At 57.1% G+C, this 19,499-nt stretch overlaps 1 protein-coding gene across 3 annotated transcripts in view; it reads left to right on the forward strand.

Annotated features, from left to right (window-relative positions):
- Nucleotides 1-19,203, forward strand: part of WWP2 (WW domain containing E3 ubiquitin protein ligase 2) — a 32,611-nt gene extending 13,408 nt beyond the window's left edge. For all 3 annotated transcript variants that reach the window (XM_030457812.1, XM_030457811.1, XM_030457810.1), the window contains exons 8-24: nt 360-567; nt 4,603-4,692; nt 6,414-6,588; nt 9,408-9,462; nt 10,945-11,026; nt 11,543-11,671; nt 12,148-12,226; nt 12,348-12,419; nt 12,506-12,594; nt 13,562-13,721; nt 14,759-14,892; nt 15,021-15,161; nt 15,666-15,786; nt 16,123-16,227; nt 16,786-16,882; nt 17,724-17,796; nt 18,032-19,203. In XM_030457812.1, the coding sequence (XP_030313672.1) occupies nt 360-567; nt 4,603-4,692; nt 6,414-6,588; nt 9,408-9,462; nt 10,945-11,026; nt 11,543-11,671; nt 12,148-12,226; nt 12,348-12,419; nt 12,506-12,594; nt 13,562-13,721; nt 14,759-14,892; nt 15,021-15,161; nt 15,666-15,786; nt 16,123-16,227; nt 16,786-16,882; nt 17,724-17,796; nt 18,032-18,131 (1,910 nt within the window). In that variant the 3' untranslated portion in view covers nt 18,132-19,203. The remainder of the gene's footprint in view (nt 1-359; nt 568-4,602; nt 4,693-6,413; nt 6,589-9,407; nt 9,463-10,944; nt 11,027-11,542; nt 11,672-12,147; nt 12,227-12,347; nt 12,420-12,505; nt 12,595-13,561; nt 13,722-14,758; nt 14,893-15,020; nt 15,162-15,665; nt 15,787-16,122; nt 16,228-16,785; nt 16,883-17,723; nt 17,797-18,031) is intronic.
- The last annotated feature ends 296 nt before the right edge of the window (nt 19,204-19,499 follow it).

Below are 19,499 nucleotides of genomic sequence, written 5' to 3' on the forward strand. Positions count from 1 at the left end.
TCCAAAAGTTCAGTAGTCTCCAGCAATGTTTAGCTCTTACCAGTGCAACTGGCTTGCAGAGCCTGAGCATCCCTCTGCCTGAGGGGGACCCACACTGTGCCAGCCCTTCCTGAGGTCCTGCTGAGTTCCTGTCAGGCATGCAGCATGCTGCTTTTGTCCCAGGACAAGAGGTTCCCAGGGGGAGCTGGCTGCTGAGTGAAGGAGGTGCTGCCCTTGCTGCAGGCTGGGAGCACCATGGGTCCTGTGCTTGGGTGGAATCACACCACCCACCACCTGCTCTGCACCGGGGCTCTGTGGGTGCTGCAGAACACTCAGGTCCCTGTTACCCTTTCTGGGTGCTAACATCTCTCCCTTGGCAGTGAACGGAGATGCAGTGGGTCCTGCAGACACTGAGGAGGAGAGCCCAGCAGCGGGAGCAACCGTAGCGACGCCGGCAGCAGCACCCGTGGCTGATGGCACCACTACTCCTGCCCTGCCCAGCTCTGGAGAGGCAGAGGAGGCAGCTCCCGGCTCCAGTGCCCCAGCGGCACGGGCAGCAGTGCCAGCCCTGGATGCTCTGCCCCCCGGGTAAGCTCTGCTTTCTATCTGAGCCTTTCCTTTGCTTTTGGCTCCAGACATGAGCAACCTGGGGCACTGCTGTGTGCTGGAAGGAGATGTTTGAGTAAGGGGCCTGTGCTGCACTGGGAGTTGGTTGAATTAATGGTGCTGAGCAGAGCAGAGAGAGCCTGGAGGCTGCTGTCAGGCATCCTTGTGTCCCACTGTCCTGGCACTGCCTGTCCTCCCTAGTCTGATCCTGTTGTGGGTGTCCCTCCTCCTCTGGTCCGGGACTCTGGGTGATCCGCAGTGAATCATGTCTGCAGTGTGCAGAGGAGCAGCTGAGTTCTCTGCTCTCCTGGGGCTGCCCAGGAAATCAGTCAGAGGAAGATACATCAGTGAGTGAATGGGGATTTCCAAAGGGGCGCTGGCGTGCCCTCCAGGGATACTGTGGAGAGGAGCTGGGCAGTACCCTCACCTAGCTGTGCCTGTTGCTTTCTGTGGGATGGGGGGAAGGGGTTGGGAGGAGACTGTGGCAGGCTGGGCTGTGCCGGGAGGCTCGCTGGCTCTTGGGGGGTTGGTGGGCAGGCTCTGGGCTCAGCCCCCCTCACTGCTGCAGCTGGGTTATTCTCCCCTTGTGTTTCAGACACCTTTAATTCTGGACTGAAAGTGCAGAGCGGTGAGAGGGGGGCATTGAAAATGTCTTGTGTTCCTATGAAGGGAGCTGTTTATTTTCCTTTGGCTAAGGCGATGCCTGGAAGGTCAGGGCCTCGCTCGTGTGTCAGTCACAGGTAATTAGGGTTAACGGCTCAGTGTGCCTTTATGCAGGGTGTGTGAGGGTTTCTGTTCTCTGGACTGAGTGCTTCCTGTTTCCAGGCAGCTGGAAAAGTCCAGTGCTCTGAAAAGGTCTTTATTCCAGCCAGAGCTTATGCCCCTTTCTGCTCCTACCAGGTAGACTGAAGGCCTCCTTTTCCCCACCTCTGCATGGCCCCAGGTAGAAATTGCTGTTGTTTCTTTCCTGTGGCAGAGAGGAGCCCATGGGTGTCCCACCAAGAGGGTTTCTGGAGACCTGGAGAGGTTGCAACTGCTGCTTTCCAAGACACTCCAGTTGTATTTACCTGGTCCAGTCAGGTGGAAGGGTGGCCATTGTCCTTCTGTGCTCACACACCAGAAAGTTGCAGATGTTGGAGAGGGGAGGTAGATAAAACAGTTGTGCTTGGGGAGACATCTGGAGAAGAGCAGTAGAGGGGTAGGGAGCTCTCCTCCAGGCTGAGCTTGTGGAATTTGGATCTTTGGAGACTTTTGATTAACACCTTGCCAGTCTGTCTCTCCTTGTCCCACCCATGGGATCTGTAGGAGGGGAGAGGGCAGCAACCCTCTGGAGTTTGCTGAGCTACATATTGGACTGACCTGCCTGCTCATGTGGAGTCCAAGAATCAAGGTCTTCCCAGGTGAAGGAGAGCAGAGAATTGAGTCTGTTGAGGTCTCCATGGTGTGAGCCCTGTCCTGAGAGCTGCCAGACCAGGTTCTGTGCTAACAGGGACTTGCACAAATGTGAATTTACTGAACAGGGATTGTACACAACACTGTGGCCCTGGGGTGGTGTAAATGAGCTTCTGGGGAACTCTTGAGACCTGATCTAGGGTGGCTGAGTTTTGGCTGGCTCACCACACCGAGGTCTTGGTTCTACCAGTGGTGTGGGGCCCAGGGTGAGAGGTGGGGATGCAGCTGGCTGGGCTGGTGCCTCAGGCAGGAGGGATGCAGACAAAGCCAGGGCACTTCAGCTGTGTCAGCAGCATGCTCTGTAGGATAACCCCTTGCTGGCCCAGCTCCTACTGGTATGGCTGCACAGAGCACTCCAGAGCCCGTGGTTCATGGCCCTTGCTTTGCTGCTTGCAGGAGTAACATTCCCTGCAGAGCTGCCCCTTGCTCTGATGCTGAAGAGATAGAGAGCCTGGTGTCCCTCCTGCTTTCTCCAGGAGCCCTGCATTATTCTCCAAGAGTCTTCTCTCCTCTGTGGGAGCATGGGGAGCACTCACACTCCTCTTCCCTCCAGCCTCTGGAGGGGTGGCAGCCTCTCCAAGCTGCATGCTGGGGCTGTGCTGAGCCCCAGCTGGGCTGTGTGCAGACAGGGTCTGGAGCAGCCGGGTTCACCTGGGGATCCTGAGCTTTTATTTCTGCTCAGATAGCTGTTTCTGAACATCTGCAGCAGATGTGGTGGGCACCATGGCATCTCTCACACAACCAGGAGTCTGTTCTAGGGCCTGGAGGGTGCTGGAAGGTGTTATGAATAATTTCGGCCTTGACAGTGCCCAGAACCTCCTTCACAACTTCCTGGCTTGGGCAGTGTTTCTTTGCGTGGCCGGGGAGCGTGTGTGGCGGGCAAGCTGCTGGTTGCAGCACTCAAAACCTTTGGCATGGGGTCCCAGGTCTCACACAGGGGCTCCCAAGTGGACCAATAGGGACAGAACCACTGGCTCCTGGGTGTGGTTTCTCTCAGTGATGGTCCTTTGCAGGGAAGAGGCCGTCAGGAGGGTGAGTGCAGTGCTGTCTGCACTTCCTGTGTCCTTGCTGTCATGCACCTTCCTGCATGCAGCAGGAGCACGGGTGGGTGAGGGCTCCAGCATCCAGCACTGGCTGAACCACTGCTCATCCATGCTGGTGGCAATGTGGCAGCAGGCATTGGGGGGGGGATGCTATCTGGACTGAGGGTCCCCAGAGGAAGAGCCTGTTGTCCTGTGTCCCTGGTGGGATGACAGATGAGATGCAGGGAAGCCTGTGAAGAAGAGCCCAGGGCAGAGGTGTTTCTCAGGCTACTCATGATGTCCCTGGCTGATGGCATGCTGCTGGGGCTTGGGAATGTGACTAGAGATCTCCCTGTCTATGTCTTCCCATCTCTTTTGAGAGTGGCATCAAGACTGTGATCCACACAACTTGGTTGTGGCTGAGGTCACCTTTTGGTGGCTTCATCATCCCCTGGGGAAGTTTGAGGATGAGCAGGGACAGTGTGAGCCAGGGTGATGGGGCATTAGGACTTAAAACATCTACTTCCCAAGTGCTGCTTGCTTTCTGCAAGCCCAGATTTATTCCCTTGCTGTCACAGCAGAAGCTGGTGTATTAATGTCCTAGGGCTTTTTGTGATGATTAATTGAGGCTGAAGATTGAATCGGGAGGGAGACCTGTGGGAGCAGCAGCGTGGCAGGAGAACACTTCATCTGTCAGTAGCTGCCAGCTCACCTCTCTCTATCACAGAATAAAAGCTGACAGGAAAGCATGGAGCTTTTGCCTCTGCCAGAGTATGCACTTTCATGAATGAATTAAGGCACAGAATGTTTTGCAGTGTAGCCAGGTAAAGCCAGGCCTCCCTGTCATACCCATTGCCCTTCAAGGCCACCCCTGAGCCAGGTGCCTGGTGGCCATGCCTTGTTTGGAAGCTGCATCTGTCAGCAGCGAGCAGGAGGGCTGACAGGGAGAGAGTTCAGTCCCAGCCCAAACTGAAAGGCTCCACTTTTGAGATGTATTAGGAAAAACCAAGCAAAAACTACATCAGAAACTCGCAGGACATAAAAGTGATGCTGTATGAAGTCTTATGCCAGCCCTCCTACTTTCTTGAGGAAATTGGGAGTTTCTGTGCCAAATTATGCCTGTTTTCAGAAAGCTGACTGCTGCAGCACCTTTCCGATAGGCTCCATCTAGCAAGGCAAACAACTGCCATGTAGACCTGCTGCCATTCTTTATTTTCAATAAAGGTTAGAATGCTGTAGCTAAGCAATGGGAGGAGGTGGGCTGGCTGAGCCACCAGATGCAGCTCTCTGGACTTGCCTGGTAATAAGTGATTATTAATTCTTCACAGCTCAGTGATCCGGGGGGAGGTTGGGCTGCACAGCTGCTGTCTGAGTGAATGGGCACACATGCAAACAGGCTTCCTAGGGAGGCTGTTGGGGCACGATTTAAAGTAGAAAAAAGGTGTCTGTGAAGTCTCTTAGACTTAAGACTCTCAGCTCCACCTCGGCCAGGACCCAATGTGTGCTAGCAAGGTGACTCATGGTTTTTTGTTTGTTCTTGCAGGTGGGAACAGCGAGAGCTGCCAAATGGTAGAGTCTACTATGTAGACCACAACAACAAGACCACCACATGGGAGAGACCCCTTCCTCCTGGGTAAGGGGCTCTGGGGGCAGCTGGTGTTTCAGATACTGAACTGACTTGTAGCAGCTGCATGGGACAGTCTGCCCAACATTGGAGAGGTGGGTTGGTGGCAGGAAGGTTTTTTCATTCCTAAAAAGAAAGGGGGTGAGATGACCAAGCATCCATAGCCCTCAAAGCACACCCTGTATCCTCAGAAAGGTCTTTTCAGCATTTGTAAAAAGGCCTTCTGATTGGTTCTTTTTTGACCTCTGTTAGAGGATTAGTTTTTCCAGACAGTCCACAAAAGTCACTGAACACTGGAGCAGCAGCACATCCAGTTGTGAGAAGAGCAGAGGGCTGGGCCTTTGGGAAGAGGCACCAGCAAGCACCAGAAGAAAGGGAGAGGGTTGGCTTAATGTCACCTGGAAAAACAGATGTTTCTAGATGAGGGCTGAGCTCCTGGTGGGCAGAAACAGGCAGGCTTGGTGTGTCCCAAACCTGGAGCTGAACCCTGGACTCTCTTAGAGGGGCCTCCCGTGTTCTCGGCCACACTGGGGGCTGCTTGTGCTCAAGAGACGATGCTGCTCAGCTCTGTGAAACCTGCAGGAAGCATTCTGACAAACTGGTGTCCAGGAGGCCCACACTTTCCTTTGCAGGAGTAAACAGTCTTCAGGTCATAAAGGCTGTACTGATCCCTGGGGGCCACGTGCTTTCCAGAAGCTTGTTGAATTCTCACCTCTTTGTGCTCCTCAAAGCAAAGAACTCGATACAGCTGAGCTGTTGTTCTCTAGACTGAGTTTGTTCGAGGCTGGAATGACAGGAGTGTGCTTTAACCTCCAGTGTAACATGTGAAAGTGAAATATAAGCCTGTCCTGTTTTCCTTCACGGGAGCCTCCAGGTTCCTGTGGGCACACATTGCCTTCAGCTGAGCTGTGAGTACTGCAGCCACTTTCCCATCCTTGCAACTGCATAAAATCTCTCTAGTGTTAAAAGAGGGAGGGGGTTCTACCAGGAAGGTAGGTTTGTGGGTAGGCCAGGTGTGCTCCTTCCCTCCTGCACAGGTCTCTGACCCAGTGCCTTGTCTACAATGGAGGGCAGCTGTCTTGGAGGAATGTTCACAGTATTCTGGTGTGAGTTCTGGGGTCTAGGGATCCATCTAGCCTTCATGTGCATGGAGCTCCTAGTCTTTTGTATTTCCTTCTGATGGATCTTCTTGGACAAAGGAACCCCTTCACCTGTGAAACTGGTGGTTATGCTGGGACTGGTAACGGAGCCCTCCTGTTAAAGGGTATCTCTGTCTTGTGAGAGGAGACAGAGAGCAGGTGTCTGAAGTCAGCCTGTAGTGTCAGAGTGAAATGAAAACTCATTGTCTCCATAGCTGGGCCCTTGGGCCCTGGCAGCTCTCAGCTGTTTCTCCCTCAGAGCACTACAAGCTGCTTTTCTCACCTGTACTTCCAAGAGGCAGAACTCAACCACAGATCTCCTGCTGAGCCACAGCACGAGAAGTGTGGCAGCTGGGGAAGGGGCTTGCAGCCCAGCACTTCTCTCAGTCTGCTTTTAACTCATTCTGGGGCAGCAGATGGATGTTCTCGAGCCTCTGCTGCACATCCAGGGCCCCAGGGACAGCCATCAGGTGTAGGATGTTCCTCAGTGTAGGACCATGGTTTGTGTCTTCTGGGGTTTCTTTCTGCTGCCAGCAGGACCCTCCGAGCTGTTTGAGGACAGACAGTGACAACTTCCTCTGGTGTCCCCAGGTGGGAGAAGCGTGTGGATCCTCGGGGGAGGTATTACTATGTGGACCACAACACCAGAACCACCACATGGCAGCGCCCCACGGCTGAGTATGTCAGGAACTATGAGCAGTGGCAGTCCCAGCGAAACCAGCTCCAAGGAGCCATGCAGCAGTTCAGCCAAAGATTCCTGTACCAGGTGAGAGGTGGGGTCTGCAGGAGTGGGGGTCTCACCCTGCTCTCCTGCCAGTCTCACCAGCACTGACCCAGGAGACCCTGAGTGTGGGGATGAGCTCTGGGGTCTGTTGGCTTGGCAGACCAGTGCTTGGACAGGAGAGGCCGTGAGCTCCTCTGCTGTGTGCAGAAAGCCCCATGGGAGTAATTTTCTCTTTATAAAACAGCTTGCGTGGCCCTGAAGGGTGGTGGGAGGTGTCTTCAGCAGCCTGTCCCTGGTGACCCTTCACTGCCAGCATGGCTAGGCACTTGCTTTCTCCCTTGGCTCATCAGCCAAACCTTGCTTCTGGCCTCCAAGGCTTGCAAGACTCACTGCAAGCTGTCAGAGCTGGGCATATGCTGAGGAAGCTGTAGGAGCCTGGCCCACAGCAGGAGGGGAGGCTCTTGGGGCTGAGCTTGTCCGTCCCCAAATCTCCCTTGGGATGAGGACAGCAAGTTGGATCCTGGGTAGTAGCAGCAGTAGCTGCAGGCCCAGGGTACCAGTTCTGGCACTGTGAGGGCTGCAAGAATGCAGGGAGTGTTACTGAGCTCAGTGAACTTCCTTCTGCTTCCTCTGAATCTTTCCCTCTTTCCGGGTTTGGTCCAAGGAGCTGCATTGCCTTGCTGAAGGAATGTTCTCAACAGCCCAGCAGAGCAATAGCTCCTGGGCAGAGACCACACTTGAGCAGCTCTGGTGGGGCAGGTATCGATTTGAAGGTGGGCAGAGCAGGGTGACCAGCTTCCCAGCAACATTCAGCTCCTCTCAGTGGAAGCCAGCAGGCTGATGTGTTCCAGCAGTGGTGCCGGTGCAAAGCAAGGAGCTGGGATGCTCTCTGGGAGGAGAGTGTGGTTGGGAAGTGTCTGGGAGACAGACGGGGTGTGGGAGGCTGCTCTGCTCTGCCCATCTCTCCCTGGACACCTCTCCAACCCTTCCAGTCCTCACAGCAGGAGCTGAGCTGTGCCATGGCTCTGCTGCCTGTGCTCCCCCCCGCACCATTCACAGAACCCCTATGGAGGGGAGCACGGGGGGGGCTTCCAGCAGAGGCTGATTGGGGCTCCAGGCTTGTTCCTCACTTGTGTCTCCACCTTGGAGCTGCTCCAGCTCTGGGCAACTCGCCCTGGCCGGGCTCTGTGAGTGCACAGGGAGGGACTCAGGCTCCAAATTTAGCCTGATGAAACGATTGTACTTTTTGTTTCAAGCTCTCTGCTGCCAGCAGCGAGGGCTCCTGCTTTGCCTCCTTGTCTGCAGGGGCTTTCTGCTTTGCCTTGCCCTCCCATCTCCAGCATCCCCCTGCCCTCTGCATGGAGGATGGGGAGGCTGTGGCTTTTGGGGGCCAGGGTGCAGCCAGGGGCTGATGCCCAAATTCACCTCGATGCCACACAACATCCCCTGCACCCAGGAGTGCTGCTGATGTGAGGTGCTGGGCTGTGCCCAGGGGCTGTGGAGAGCTGCTGGCCCCCCAGACCCTGCCCCAGGCTGTGGTCTCTCTGCCCTGTTAGTTTTAATTGCTCAGTTTTTAGGTCACAGTGGGGTGATGCCTCTGGACATGACTGGGCTGTCCCTGGCCAGCCTGTCCAGGCAGGGAGGGGGCAGAATGCCATGCTGAGCCTCCTGCACCAACACCCCCACCCACCCTTTTGGGTGGAAAAGATAAAGTTCAAAGAGGTGCTTACTGTGCCCAGCCTGTCCACATTGTGCCCCAGGATGTTCCAGGGTGCTGGGCTGCCATGGGGTACCCTGAGTGCTGATGCCTGTTTCAATGGGGGGCCCTGGCACCCCAGACAGGAGTGTAGACTTGGGGCTGTCTCCTGTCCCCGGGTGGGAGGGACAGACCTGGCTGTGGGTGACATTTCTTCAGCTCAGGCTGACTCCCAGCCCTATCCCAGCATGGAGAGCTGGGATGCCAGACCCTGACCCCCTCCAGCTGCTTCATGTCAGGAGGTGCAATGAAAACACCGTAGTGGTAACAATGTGCTTCTTATTTAACCATTTATTTTACCCATAAAAGCACTGGCAGTGCTCCCCCTCCCCTGAGCCCCCAGCCTGCACCTCCATACCCCGGCACCTTCAGCACAGCTAGAGCTGGGGGCTCACCCACCCGGGGGCAGTGGGGCCCCGCTCCTCCCATCCCAGGGCATCCCCCTGTTCAGGCTGGGTGAGAGCCACTGGCTCTGCCCGTCCTGAAGAAGAAGAACAAGGAGAAGAAGAAAAAGAAAGGTGCTTTGTGCCTGGCCCCCCAACCTGCCGGGGGGGCTGCGGGGCGCGGAGCCGCCCGTCTGCAGGGATGAATGTGGGCTCAGTGCGAGCACCCCGGCCCTGCCCGGGAGGAGGGGGGCCCGCCAGGAAGCGCTGGGCGTGGACAGGGCTTGTGGGAATGATTTCATTGGAAAGGCCTGCGATATTTTTTCCCCTCTTGTGTGTGGTTCTTGGAGGAGGCTGGAGGTGTATCTGGTGGGGACAGCCAGCGGCAGCCGAGCAGCCGGGCACATCTGGACCCCGACGTGCCGACCCACTCCCCTCTGTGTGCCGCAGCCTGCTGCCCCCAGCCTCTGTTTAGTTTGTGCTTTTTTTTTTTTTTTCCTTTTTTGTGTTGTTTTTTGGTTTTTGGTTGTTTTGTTTTTTTGTTTTTTTTTAGCCCCCCTTCAGTGTGCAGGGCTTGGGTTTTTTTTTCCAGCTCTCCAGGAGGTGTGAGCCAAGGGGAGGCGAGCAGGGGCTGCAGACTCACCTCTGCACTCAGCTCTTCCCAGGCTTCCCTGCTCTGCTCTGGTTTTTATTTTGTGTTTTGCCCTCTCTGTTGTCTCTAGTCGTCCGGCGCCCCGTCTGACAATGATCCTCTGGGTCCCCTTCCTCCTGGCTGGGGTAAGTACTGAGCCTCCTCACCTGCCTGCTGCCACGCTTGCTGTGCAGCCCTGCTGGGGATGTTCCTGTGGCCCCCAGAGTGGAACCCTGCCTGCCCTGTAGGGTGGATGGTGCTATTTCAGCAGCTCCTTAGCCTCTGACCCTGGAATTATTGTGAGCAGTGGCTGGGGAGCCAGCTTACCCCATGCTCTGCTGCATGGGGGGCTGAGTCTGCCTGTGATTAGTGAGATCTCTGATTTGAAATCCAGCTTTTTTTTTTTTTCTTATCCCTTTTCCTGGAGGAGTTCCCGGTCTCTCTCAGCTACTGAATGCAGAAGTGCTTGTGGTTGTTCTTTGGATGAGGGGAGAGGTTGGGGATCCAAATCCATGCCTGCCCCCAGCCCCCTCCTCTGCCCAGCAGGGATCCATCTGGCCACTCTGCTGGTCTCCTGGGATGCTCTGCCCTGCTCTGGACTGGGGCTAGGAGCCGGCAGGAACAGGGCTGGCTGTCCTGTCCTGCCTCCACAGCCTAAGCATTGTGTGCCAGGCTGCTTTGGAAGGTCCCTGTGGCATCTGCAGGACAGGGAGACCCCCTTCCGTGGCAAGAGCATCCTGAGGATGGGGGGCTTCTGGGTGCAGATGGACAGTGCTGTGCCAGGAGAGGGGTTAGGGGTTAAAACTGCAGGAGCTTGAAGCAGCACACTGGGAGGCCCAGGGTGCACTTCAAGGGCAGGGTTTCAATGGGGATGGTGCTGGAGCTTTTCCTGGGTGACCCCCCTCTCCTGTATCAGTGTGGAGAGGTGCCCTGTCCCCAGCGTGATATGGGCAGACTGCGGGATGGCAGAGCTCTGTGAGGGGCCAGGAGTCCACAAGATGGATGAGGGTTCCCAGGATGGATATAGTCTTGTTTGCCATACGTGGGGTCTGCTGGGAGCCACATCATAGGGGCTGGGAGTGAGAGGCAGTGAGGGGGGCCAGGGATGTGTGCGTGCTGGGCGTCCCCACCAGCATGGAGCAGGCGTGTGGAGGGAGGAGGCGTGTGGGGCACATGCCTGTTGGTGGGGGGCAGCCAGCACCCCTGCAAGGTGGGCAGTGAGGGCAGGATTACAACCTGGCCAGGGGTCACTTGGCTTTCTGAGTGTGCAGATGATGTTGGGAAGTGGGTGCCCCAGGGGGTGCAGGTGGGGAGGGTGTGTGTGGGGTGCTCCTGTGCAACGAGTGTGTGACTCTTGTGCCTGCCTGGCAGGGCCAAACTCAGCCATGGCACCTCCCCACACACTGGCTTTGGAGCCACTGGAGAAAGCTGGTTTGTGCAGGCAGGAGAAACAGAGGGATTTTTTGCCCTACCTTTTCTAGATGAACTGGGGCAGTGCCAGCAGGGGGGTGAGATGGGGGGATCTGACAAACTTCTCATGAGCTGGGATGGGGGAGGCTGTTCCTGGGCCTGTGGATCAGTGCTTGCCAGAGCACTCCAACTAACACCGCTTCTCCTTTTCCTCTTAGAGAAGAGACAGGACAATGGACGAGTGTATTACGTGAACCACAACACACGGACCACCCAGTGGGAAGACCCTCGCACGCAGGGGTAGGCAGCCTGCAGGGAGGGAGGGGGTGCTTGTGGATTTGGCAGGTCTGTGTGATGGATTCCCCAGTGCTGGAAGCTGGGCTGAGCCCCTAGAAGGTCCTGCAAACCCCCAGGGGACTGGGCACTGCAACCCTTGGCTTCTGGGAGCTGAAGGTAGGGGCGAGGAAATCCGTGGGACTGAGGAGTGTGTGATGGGAAAAACCACAGGCCCGTCTGGGCAGAAAGAGGGGCTTTCTTCTGACCCAGTCACCTTCCTGCAGGGCTCTGCTTGGGCTGCTGAGTGACCTGGCCTGAGTCTCCTCTGAGACCTCTTCTCCTGCAGACAGAGAGAAAATCTGTGGCTGGTTGTGACTGTGCCCAAGCACACAGCCCAGGCAGGCGGGTCCATGCTCATCCCATTCCATAAATTCTTCCATTTGCCTTGCACGGAACTGCAGATTGGAGGTGGTCCCCGAGGGCAGCCTTACAGAGGGTGGCAGTTCAGGGCCTGCCTGGTGACCCTGTCCTTGTCATCAGGATGATCCAGGAGCCGCCGCTGCCGCCTGGCTGGGAGATGAAGTACACGAACGAGGGCGTGCGCTACTTCGTGGACCACAACACTCGCACCACCACCTTCAAGGACCCACGCCCTGGGTTTGAGTCTGGGTAAGTGCTTTTGGGCTGAGACCCCTGCCCCATGGCTGGGCTGCAGAACTAACACTTGAACACTTGTGGCTTCCTGAGGCGATGACAGGGAGTGGGGAAGTGAGCCAGCTTCATTGCAAAGATGCTGAGTAGTGGGTTTGGGGGATTCATATTTGGGTCTGATGGAGGAGAACTGCAGCCCAAAGATCTTGGGATAGGATAGAATAGAAAAGAATAGAAAAGAGAAAAGAAAAGAAAAAGGTTGGAAAACACCTTTAAGGATCATCCAGTCCAACAGTTCCCCCAGCACTGCCAAGACCATCGCTAACCCATGTCCCTCAGTACCACATCTCCATGGCTTTGAAATCCCCTCAGGGATGGGTACTCCACCCTTGCCCTGGGCAGCCTGGGCCAGGGTCTGACAACCTTTTTGGGGAAGGAGTTTTTCTCTGTCTTGCCTGGGGGATGCTGAGCCAAGGCCCATGCTCTTTTTACAGGAGCAAGCAGGGTGGCTCCCCAGGGGCATACGACCGGAGCTTTCGCTGGAAGTACCACCAATTCCGCTTCCTCTGCCACGTGAGTAGGGCAGCCAGAGAGCCTCAGGGGCTGCTGGGCTGGAGGGGTGTGTGGGTGGCACGGGCAAGGAGAGCCACCATCCCAGCCTGCACAAAGCCTCATGTCTCTGCCTTACTTGCAGTCGAACGCATTGCCCAGCCATGTGAAGATCAGCGTTTCTCGACAGACACTCTTTGAAGACTCCTTCCAGCAGGTGAGGAGAAGCCACAGAGCCCTGGGGAGGTGTGGAGCCAGCCCTCCCACCAACCCACCGTGACTCTTCCCCTTTCTTCTCCCCAGATCATGAACATGAAGCCGTACGACCTGCGCCGCCGCCTGTACATCATCATGCGAGGAGAGGAGGGCCTGGACTATGGCGGCATCGCCAGGTGAGCCGGGGTCAGCGGGGCCGTGCCCTGCCTGTGGGGCCAGCCCCGGGGGCAGTGCAGGCAGGGTACTCCCCTGCCTTCCTGCAGCACCTGGGTAGAGGAGCCCAGAGGTGACTGAATGGGAAACAGTGTGAGTGTGGGGAGTGGTGGCATGCCCTAAAAGCACTGCAAGAGCCTGGGGATCCTGCAGCCCCCAGCACCGAGTGCCAGTGCCTGGGGTGTGGGGGTGACGGGTTGAATGTGCCCTTCTCCCTGCAGCTGACAGCCCCTGGTGTTTCCTGGGACAGTTGATGTGTGCTGGGGCAGACTTAGTGGGATGCGGTTGCTGCAAGACTGTAGCCTGCCCTCAGGATGGTGTCACCGCAGGGCACAGGCTGTGTCTCAGCTGGAGGGGGGCCTCATGTCCCTGCTGGCTCTCTCGGGGCATCTGCCTTGGTGCTGGGCTAACACCACTCTCGCCTGCTCCTGCTCCCTGGTGCCGCTGCCCCTGGCTCCTCTTCTCCGCCTCTCTCCGTGTCCTGCCAGTGGTTTTACCCTATGGTAGGTTACGTCATGCTGTTCTACCACAGGGTAGAACCACGGACGGGATGCCGGGGCTGCCTCTGCGTCTGAGGACTCTCATCTCCCTGCATGACCTGGGGAGCAGAGCCAGGACAGTGCCCGTCCCACAAGTGTGTGTCTGGGTGGGACTGAGCCGCCTGCTGCCCCCTGGGATCCCCTGGGCACCAAGCAGGGCCTCTGGCAAATGGGTGTTTATCACTGGTGCCTCCAGAGGCCCCTCATAAGCCACCCACAGCACCCCTGGGGTGGGAGATGTCCTTGCTGAATCACACCAGGGCCCAGCTCTTGCAGCAGCACCTGAGGAGATGGGTGCCTGGCGTGTGCGAGGTGTGCTGTGGAGGCACACGGCTGTCCCCTCCCCTTCTCCCAGCCCCTCACCACCGCACTCCCCTTCCTCTCACCCCAGGGAGTGGTTCTTCCTCCTGTCCCACGAGGTGCTCAACCCCATGTACTGCCTCTTCGAGTATGCTGGCAAGAACAACTACTGCCTGCAGATCAACCCTGCCTCCTCCATCAACCCTGACCACCTCACCTACTTCCGCTTCATCGGCCGTTTCATTGCCATGGTAAGAGCCTGGGGTGAGGGGCCAGGAGATGGTGGGAGACAAGACTCTTTGTTTGCATCCCCCACCACCTAGCAGAGACCTTGCAGGGGACAGGGGTGGTCACTCAGGCAAGGGGCAGCTCCCTGTGCTGTATCTGTGCTCTGCTCAGCACTGTCGCCATCCCTAGGCCCTGTCTCACTTGTGTGGGCCTGTGGGAGATGGGCCATAAAGGGGGGGTCTGTGGGGAAGGCTAGGGAGTGATGCTCTGTAAATCCAGGGAATGGCCACGGTGCTGGAGGGCACTGAGTTTCCCAGGGACTGTGTGGCAGGGATGGCTCCTGGTCCTTGGCTGGCACCCCAGGTGCTGTCGGGTCTGCAGCTCCAGGGACTATTTTTAGCTCCAGCAGTGTGAGATTTTCCAGCTGCCCAGGCCCCAGAGCAACTCCTCCTGTTCGTCTTGCATACCCCAAGACCATTGTGCTGCAGGTTGCCCACTCTTGGGCTGTCTGGGGGCTGTCAGGGGCTCCCTAAGCTCGGGGAAGGGTCCCTGGCCCACAGCCCTGCGAGGTGTGCAGGGAGGTGGCTGCACTGCTCCGGTCCCCGCTCTGTCCTGCCCTGCCCTGCGCCTTGCAGGATACCAATAAAACCCCAGACTATTACTCACCGCTGGGCTGTTCTAGACAAGCGTCTGCATTATTTTTGGCTGCCTTTTGCCTTGGGGCTCCTGGAAGCCAGGGATTCAGGGAAGCCGCAGCACAGCTCTGTTTAAACAAGTGCTCTTAATAGAGCTGCGAGGGGAGAAGGAGACACGGTGGAATTTGTGGTGGGGAGGGGTGCGCTGCGAGCACACCCACCCTGGGAGAGCCACCCCCTGGCAGCCCTGTCAGGGGACCCCACTCCTCCCTATTAACTTTACCAGGTGGGAGCAAGTGCTGTGGCTCTGGGCCCCCTGGAGTGAATCCCTTCTGCCCTGTGGCTGCCCTGGTGATGGGGCACCCTCCCTCCCCACTGGTCTCTCCTGGGATCCCCCATGACCCAGCATCACCTCCCCACCACAGGCTCTGTATCATGGGAAGTTCATCGACACCGGCTTCACCTTGCCCTTCTACAAGCGGATGCTGAACAAGCGGCCCACGCTGAAGGACCTGGAATCCATTGACCCAGAGTTTTACAACTCCATTGTCTGGACAAAGTGAGTGCCCTATGCTCCCTCCTATCCCAGGGCCTGTCCTGCTGCAGGGGAGGCAGTGCTTCTCTCCGTGGCCCCTCGCTGCTGCCAGGTGCCTCCATCAGAAATCCCATCCCCATGTCTTCCACCAGGGAGAACAACCTGGAGGAGTGTGGTCTGGAGCTGTACTTCATCCAGGACATGGAGATCCTGGGCAAGGTGACCACCCATGAGCTGAAGGAAGGTGGTGAGAGCATCCGGGTGACAGAGGAGAACAAGGAAGAGTACATCATGTGAGTGGCTGCCAGGCACCTACACCAGGGCAGTTCTGGGGTGTGAACATGGAGCTTGGGATGTGGCCGCTTCCCTGGGCTACGTGGCCTGTGACAAGTCTGGGCTGGCGTGGTCGGCTGAGCTGTGCTGTGGTCTGGCTTGCTGCTGGCTGGGCAGTTGCCAGTAGTTTCAGGAAAGAGGAGAGGGGAGTGAGGGTGAGACTTCTCTCCCTGCCCTGTGGCTGCTTACCCTGCCTGCTCTCTGCTGGGGGCTGCCAGGGCTGTGGTTTGCACCCCTGGAGGCTGCTGGCCTGTGCTCAAAGCTGTCTGTGGCTCGTGGGTTGGGAAGCAGAAATTAACCCACTAGTGGGAATTGAGGGGAGTGCGGGGGATGTGCAGGAGCTGCTCTCCCCCTCCCCACACACCCTGGTGGCTCCCAGGGCCCTCCCCATGGTGGAGGGTGGGTGGGGTTCCTGTGCTGGGCCAGTGGCGCTGGCTGCAAGCTGACAGTGTCCACCTTCCCAGGCTGCTGACGGACTGGAGGTTCACGCGGGGCGTGGAGGAGCAGACCAAGGCTTTCCTGGATGGCTTCAACGAGGTGGTGCCACTCGAATGGCTGCGGTACTTTGATGAGAAGGAGCTGGAGGTGAGCTGGTGCCTGTGCTGGGACAGGGATGCGGAGGTGCCCATGCTCCCCACCATGCCACAGGCTGCCCCAGGAATGGTGTGGAGTGATGGCATAGGCTCCTCTCACACCTTCTGTCCCTCGGCTCTGCTGATGGGGGAACTCTTGTCCCCAGTGGTTGGTCTGTGGGTGGCTGCTTGGGTCTATTATCAAGAAAACATCTTGTTGGATGTGAGGGATTCCAGAATTCCTCCCAGACACCTCTGCTGCCCTGTGGAGCCTGGTGCTGCCCAGCATTGGAGGAACTAGCTGTAGGGCTGTGTTTCTGTCCCTTCATTGACTGTCCCATGTCCCCAGCTGATGCTGTGTGGCATGCAGGAGATTGACATGAATGACTGGCAGAAGAATACCATCTACCGGCACTACACCAAGAACAGCAAACAGATCCAGTGGTTCTGGCAGGTCAGTTCTGTGACCCACTCCATGCTCCTGGGATCATCCCCTCCCTGGGGCCAGGGAGCAGGCAGGGCTGACCCAGGGGACAGGCAGGGCTGGCTGTAGGGGGCAGGCAGGCTCGAGGGCTGTCAGGATAAACAAAATACAGCCCCGAGCACATGCTCAGCAAGCAGTGGTGCTTGGGCTGTGGCTGGCGGAGGCCCCGGCGCCAGGGACAGCCACAGCACTTAATGGTCAGCACGTTTCTAGCAATAGTTGCTGCTCTTGGATAGGATGATGGGGAGGGTGTGATATGTAACAGAGCTGTGCCGGCTCCGGCAGTGCTGTCCAGGAGAGAAGAGGGTAAAAAATGGCTCTGCAGATGGGCAAGGCTGGGCAGAGTTGTTCCCTGACAGCCCTTTGCTGTGTGTTTGTCCCCAGGAATGAGGGCTCGAGCCTGTGCCCCAAGAGCTGTATCTGAACACAGGAGTTTTGGTGTCAGGAGCTGCAGGATGGTTCCCTGGGCTGGTCTGGGGCTGTGGGGGGTGACAGGGATCCCCCTCTCCTGCCGTGTTCTTGTTGTAGGTTGTTAAGGAGATGGACAACGAGAAGAGGATCCGGCTGCTGCAGTTCGTGACGGGGACGTGCCGCCTGCCCGTTGGGGGGTTTGCAGAGCTCATTGGTGGGTGATCCCGGGTGCTGGGCCTGGGCAGGGGGTCCTAGGGAGGTGAGTGGGGGCCAGCAGATGGGACCTGGCTGTCCCTGTCTCCACCTGCAGCATGTCAGCAGTAAAGCAGCTGCAGTGTCTGAGCAGGGTGATTAATCTGGTGGCGTTGCTGTACCCAGACATTCCTTAGCCCTGAACTGTGCTGCCACAGTTAACTTTGTCAGTCCAGCTTGTAATCTCATTTAGAATGAGATTCAATTTTTTTCTTTTTATTTAATACTGATTTTTGTGTAATGAAACCCCTGCTCCATAAAACCACAATGTGGCATTATTCTGCTCTAATCCTTTAATTTGCTACTCTCTGGGGCCTGTACCAGCCCTTCCCTTACTTTCCTGGAACCAGCATCGAGCTAACCAGCTAACTTAGACCTCTCTGCTGGCATATTAGTTTTTTTCCAGACCCTGGAACCCCTCCAGCATTCACAATCTGTTAGAAAGCAACCTTGGTGACTCAGACTTCCTGAGGTCCTTAAGACTCTCGGATGGACCCGCTCACTCCTGCAGGTCTACAGATACACATTTTAGCACTTGATATTTAACCATTCTGCTTAAAAGCCACGCTGTTCTCTGTGCTGTGAATGCACCTTTCAGCATTCTCCTTTCTTGTTCTTTCGTACATCCTCTATGCCAAGGGGTCAGAACAGGCAGTGAATGCTGTGTGGATTTATGCCCTGTGTGTCTTTAGGAGCACAGGGTTGTGTAATGGGGTTGATCTGCTGGCTAACGATGTGCCTCAGGGTTTTCTTTTTCAGCTTCTGGTCATGTAATGAGATTTGATGTGCTTATAATTTAACAGGCAGCAATGGGCCCCAGAAATTCTGCATTGATAAAGTTGGCAAGGAGACGTGGCTGCCTCGGAGCCATACATGGTAAGTCATTTCTCTGGGGTCCTGTTAGGAGCACATGGGGACAACTGCTGGCAGTTCCTGCAGGGCTGCATGGGACCGGGGGCTCTCTGTCCCCTCTCTCTGTGGTCTCATGGGACAGAGGTGCTGTTCCTGGCCATGCATCTCACTGCAGCTGCTGTGCATAGCTGAGGGGACCTTGCTGTGGGGAGGTCACCTGGCACGGTGGCACTATTCCCATCCTCTGCTGTCTCTCCAGCTTTAACCGCCTGGATCTCCCTCCCTACAAGAGCTACGAACAGCTGAAGGAGAAGCTGCTTTATGCTATTGAGGAGACGGAAGGATTTGGACAGGAGTGATGGAGTTTTGGTGCTTTCCTGGGGTGGGGAGGACCCTGGAGCACCTCTGGCCGTGAGGTCCTGCCCGTGGAGCCCAGCGCAGAGCCCTCTCCCCGGGATGGTGCCGCAGGCAGCTGCCGATGCTCTTGCTCTTGTTCCTGTGCGAGATCTGCACTAACGCAGCCCCGGGGGACACGGGTCCACGTTTCCCTCCCCAGACACATCCGAGGCGTGGTGGGGAGGTGGACGCAGAAGCCAGGCCAGGTTCTGCTCATGAGGGGCATGGGCTGATGCCGCAGGGATGGGGCAAAGCCTTGGCCATGGCAGGCAGTGCACGGTGCACCGGGGCTCCCTGTTCCCCCCTTGCAGACACAGTTAAAGTGGCACAACTGAGAAAAAGTATGAGTGGAAATATCTTTTATCTTTCTTATTTTGGCACAGGCCATTTCCCCCTCCCCCATGTTTTCTGCTTTTTCATGGCATTTTAATAAATGCAGGTGAGGAGTGGAAATGGCTCTGGAACTGACTCTCAGGACCCTGTGGGTCCTGTCCTGCACCCAGCAAAGATTACAGGGAACCCCTCAGAGGGTGCTGCTGGGGCTGGTGCACGGCAGGAGGGCTGGGAGGCCCCCTTCCAACACCAGATCCACATCTGCCCTGACCCAGGGCCAGCTCCACCATGTCCATCGTGTTTTGATTTGCAAGTGTGTGGCCCCTGTGCTGTTGTATTTAAGCAGTGTGTTGCTGGGAGCTGGTGCTCTGGGGCAGCCTCGGGGGCTGCAGTCAGGCTGGGGGCACCTCTGGCCTTTGCTTGGTTTGTGGGTCTGGCCTGAGCTCCCTCTGTCACTGGGTGGGCTGGTGGCAGGAGCTCCCAGAGCTGTAGGTGAGGGTTTCCAGGCTGTTGCCCCTCACCTGAACCCCAGCTCCCTGCACCCCAGCTCCCGGGGAGCGTTGCTGACGTTGCTGTAGGTAGCGGGAGGCCGCGGGACGAGACGCGGCGATTGCATTCGCCCGGTAACCAGGTGATTTTGTACTGCCCCGTCCTGCCTCAGCCACAACGACTTCTTGTGCAATAAAAGGATAAGCAGCTGCCGAGGTGTGTGTCCCTGGTCGGTGTGTCACAGGTGGAAGGGGACAGCCTGGTGGAGCCATGGGGTGGGGCAAAGGGGGGGTGTCTGTGGGGGCTCTGCCGAGGGTCTGGGATGGGTGCCCGCAGCTGCTCAGGGGGTGATAAACAGTGTAATTTTTCCATGCCTACGCTGTGCGGGAGGCTCAGGCTGGGCACAGCGGGTCATCTCTGCCTGCCTTTGCCCAACCTATAATCACACTTGGCTAAAAATGTCTCCGGGACGTTTTGCCAGGGCTGGAGCAGCCTCCCTGTGCCACCAC

Source organism: Calypte anna, chromosome 11, assembly GCF_003957555.1.
Source record: "Calypte anna isolate BGI_N300 chromosome 11, bCalAnn1_v1.p, whole genome shotgun sequence".
In the NCBI taxonomy this organism is placed as follows: domain Eukaryota; kingdom Metazoa; phylum Chordata; class Aves; order Apodiformes; family Trochilidae; genus Calypte; species Calypte anna.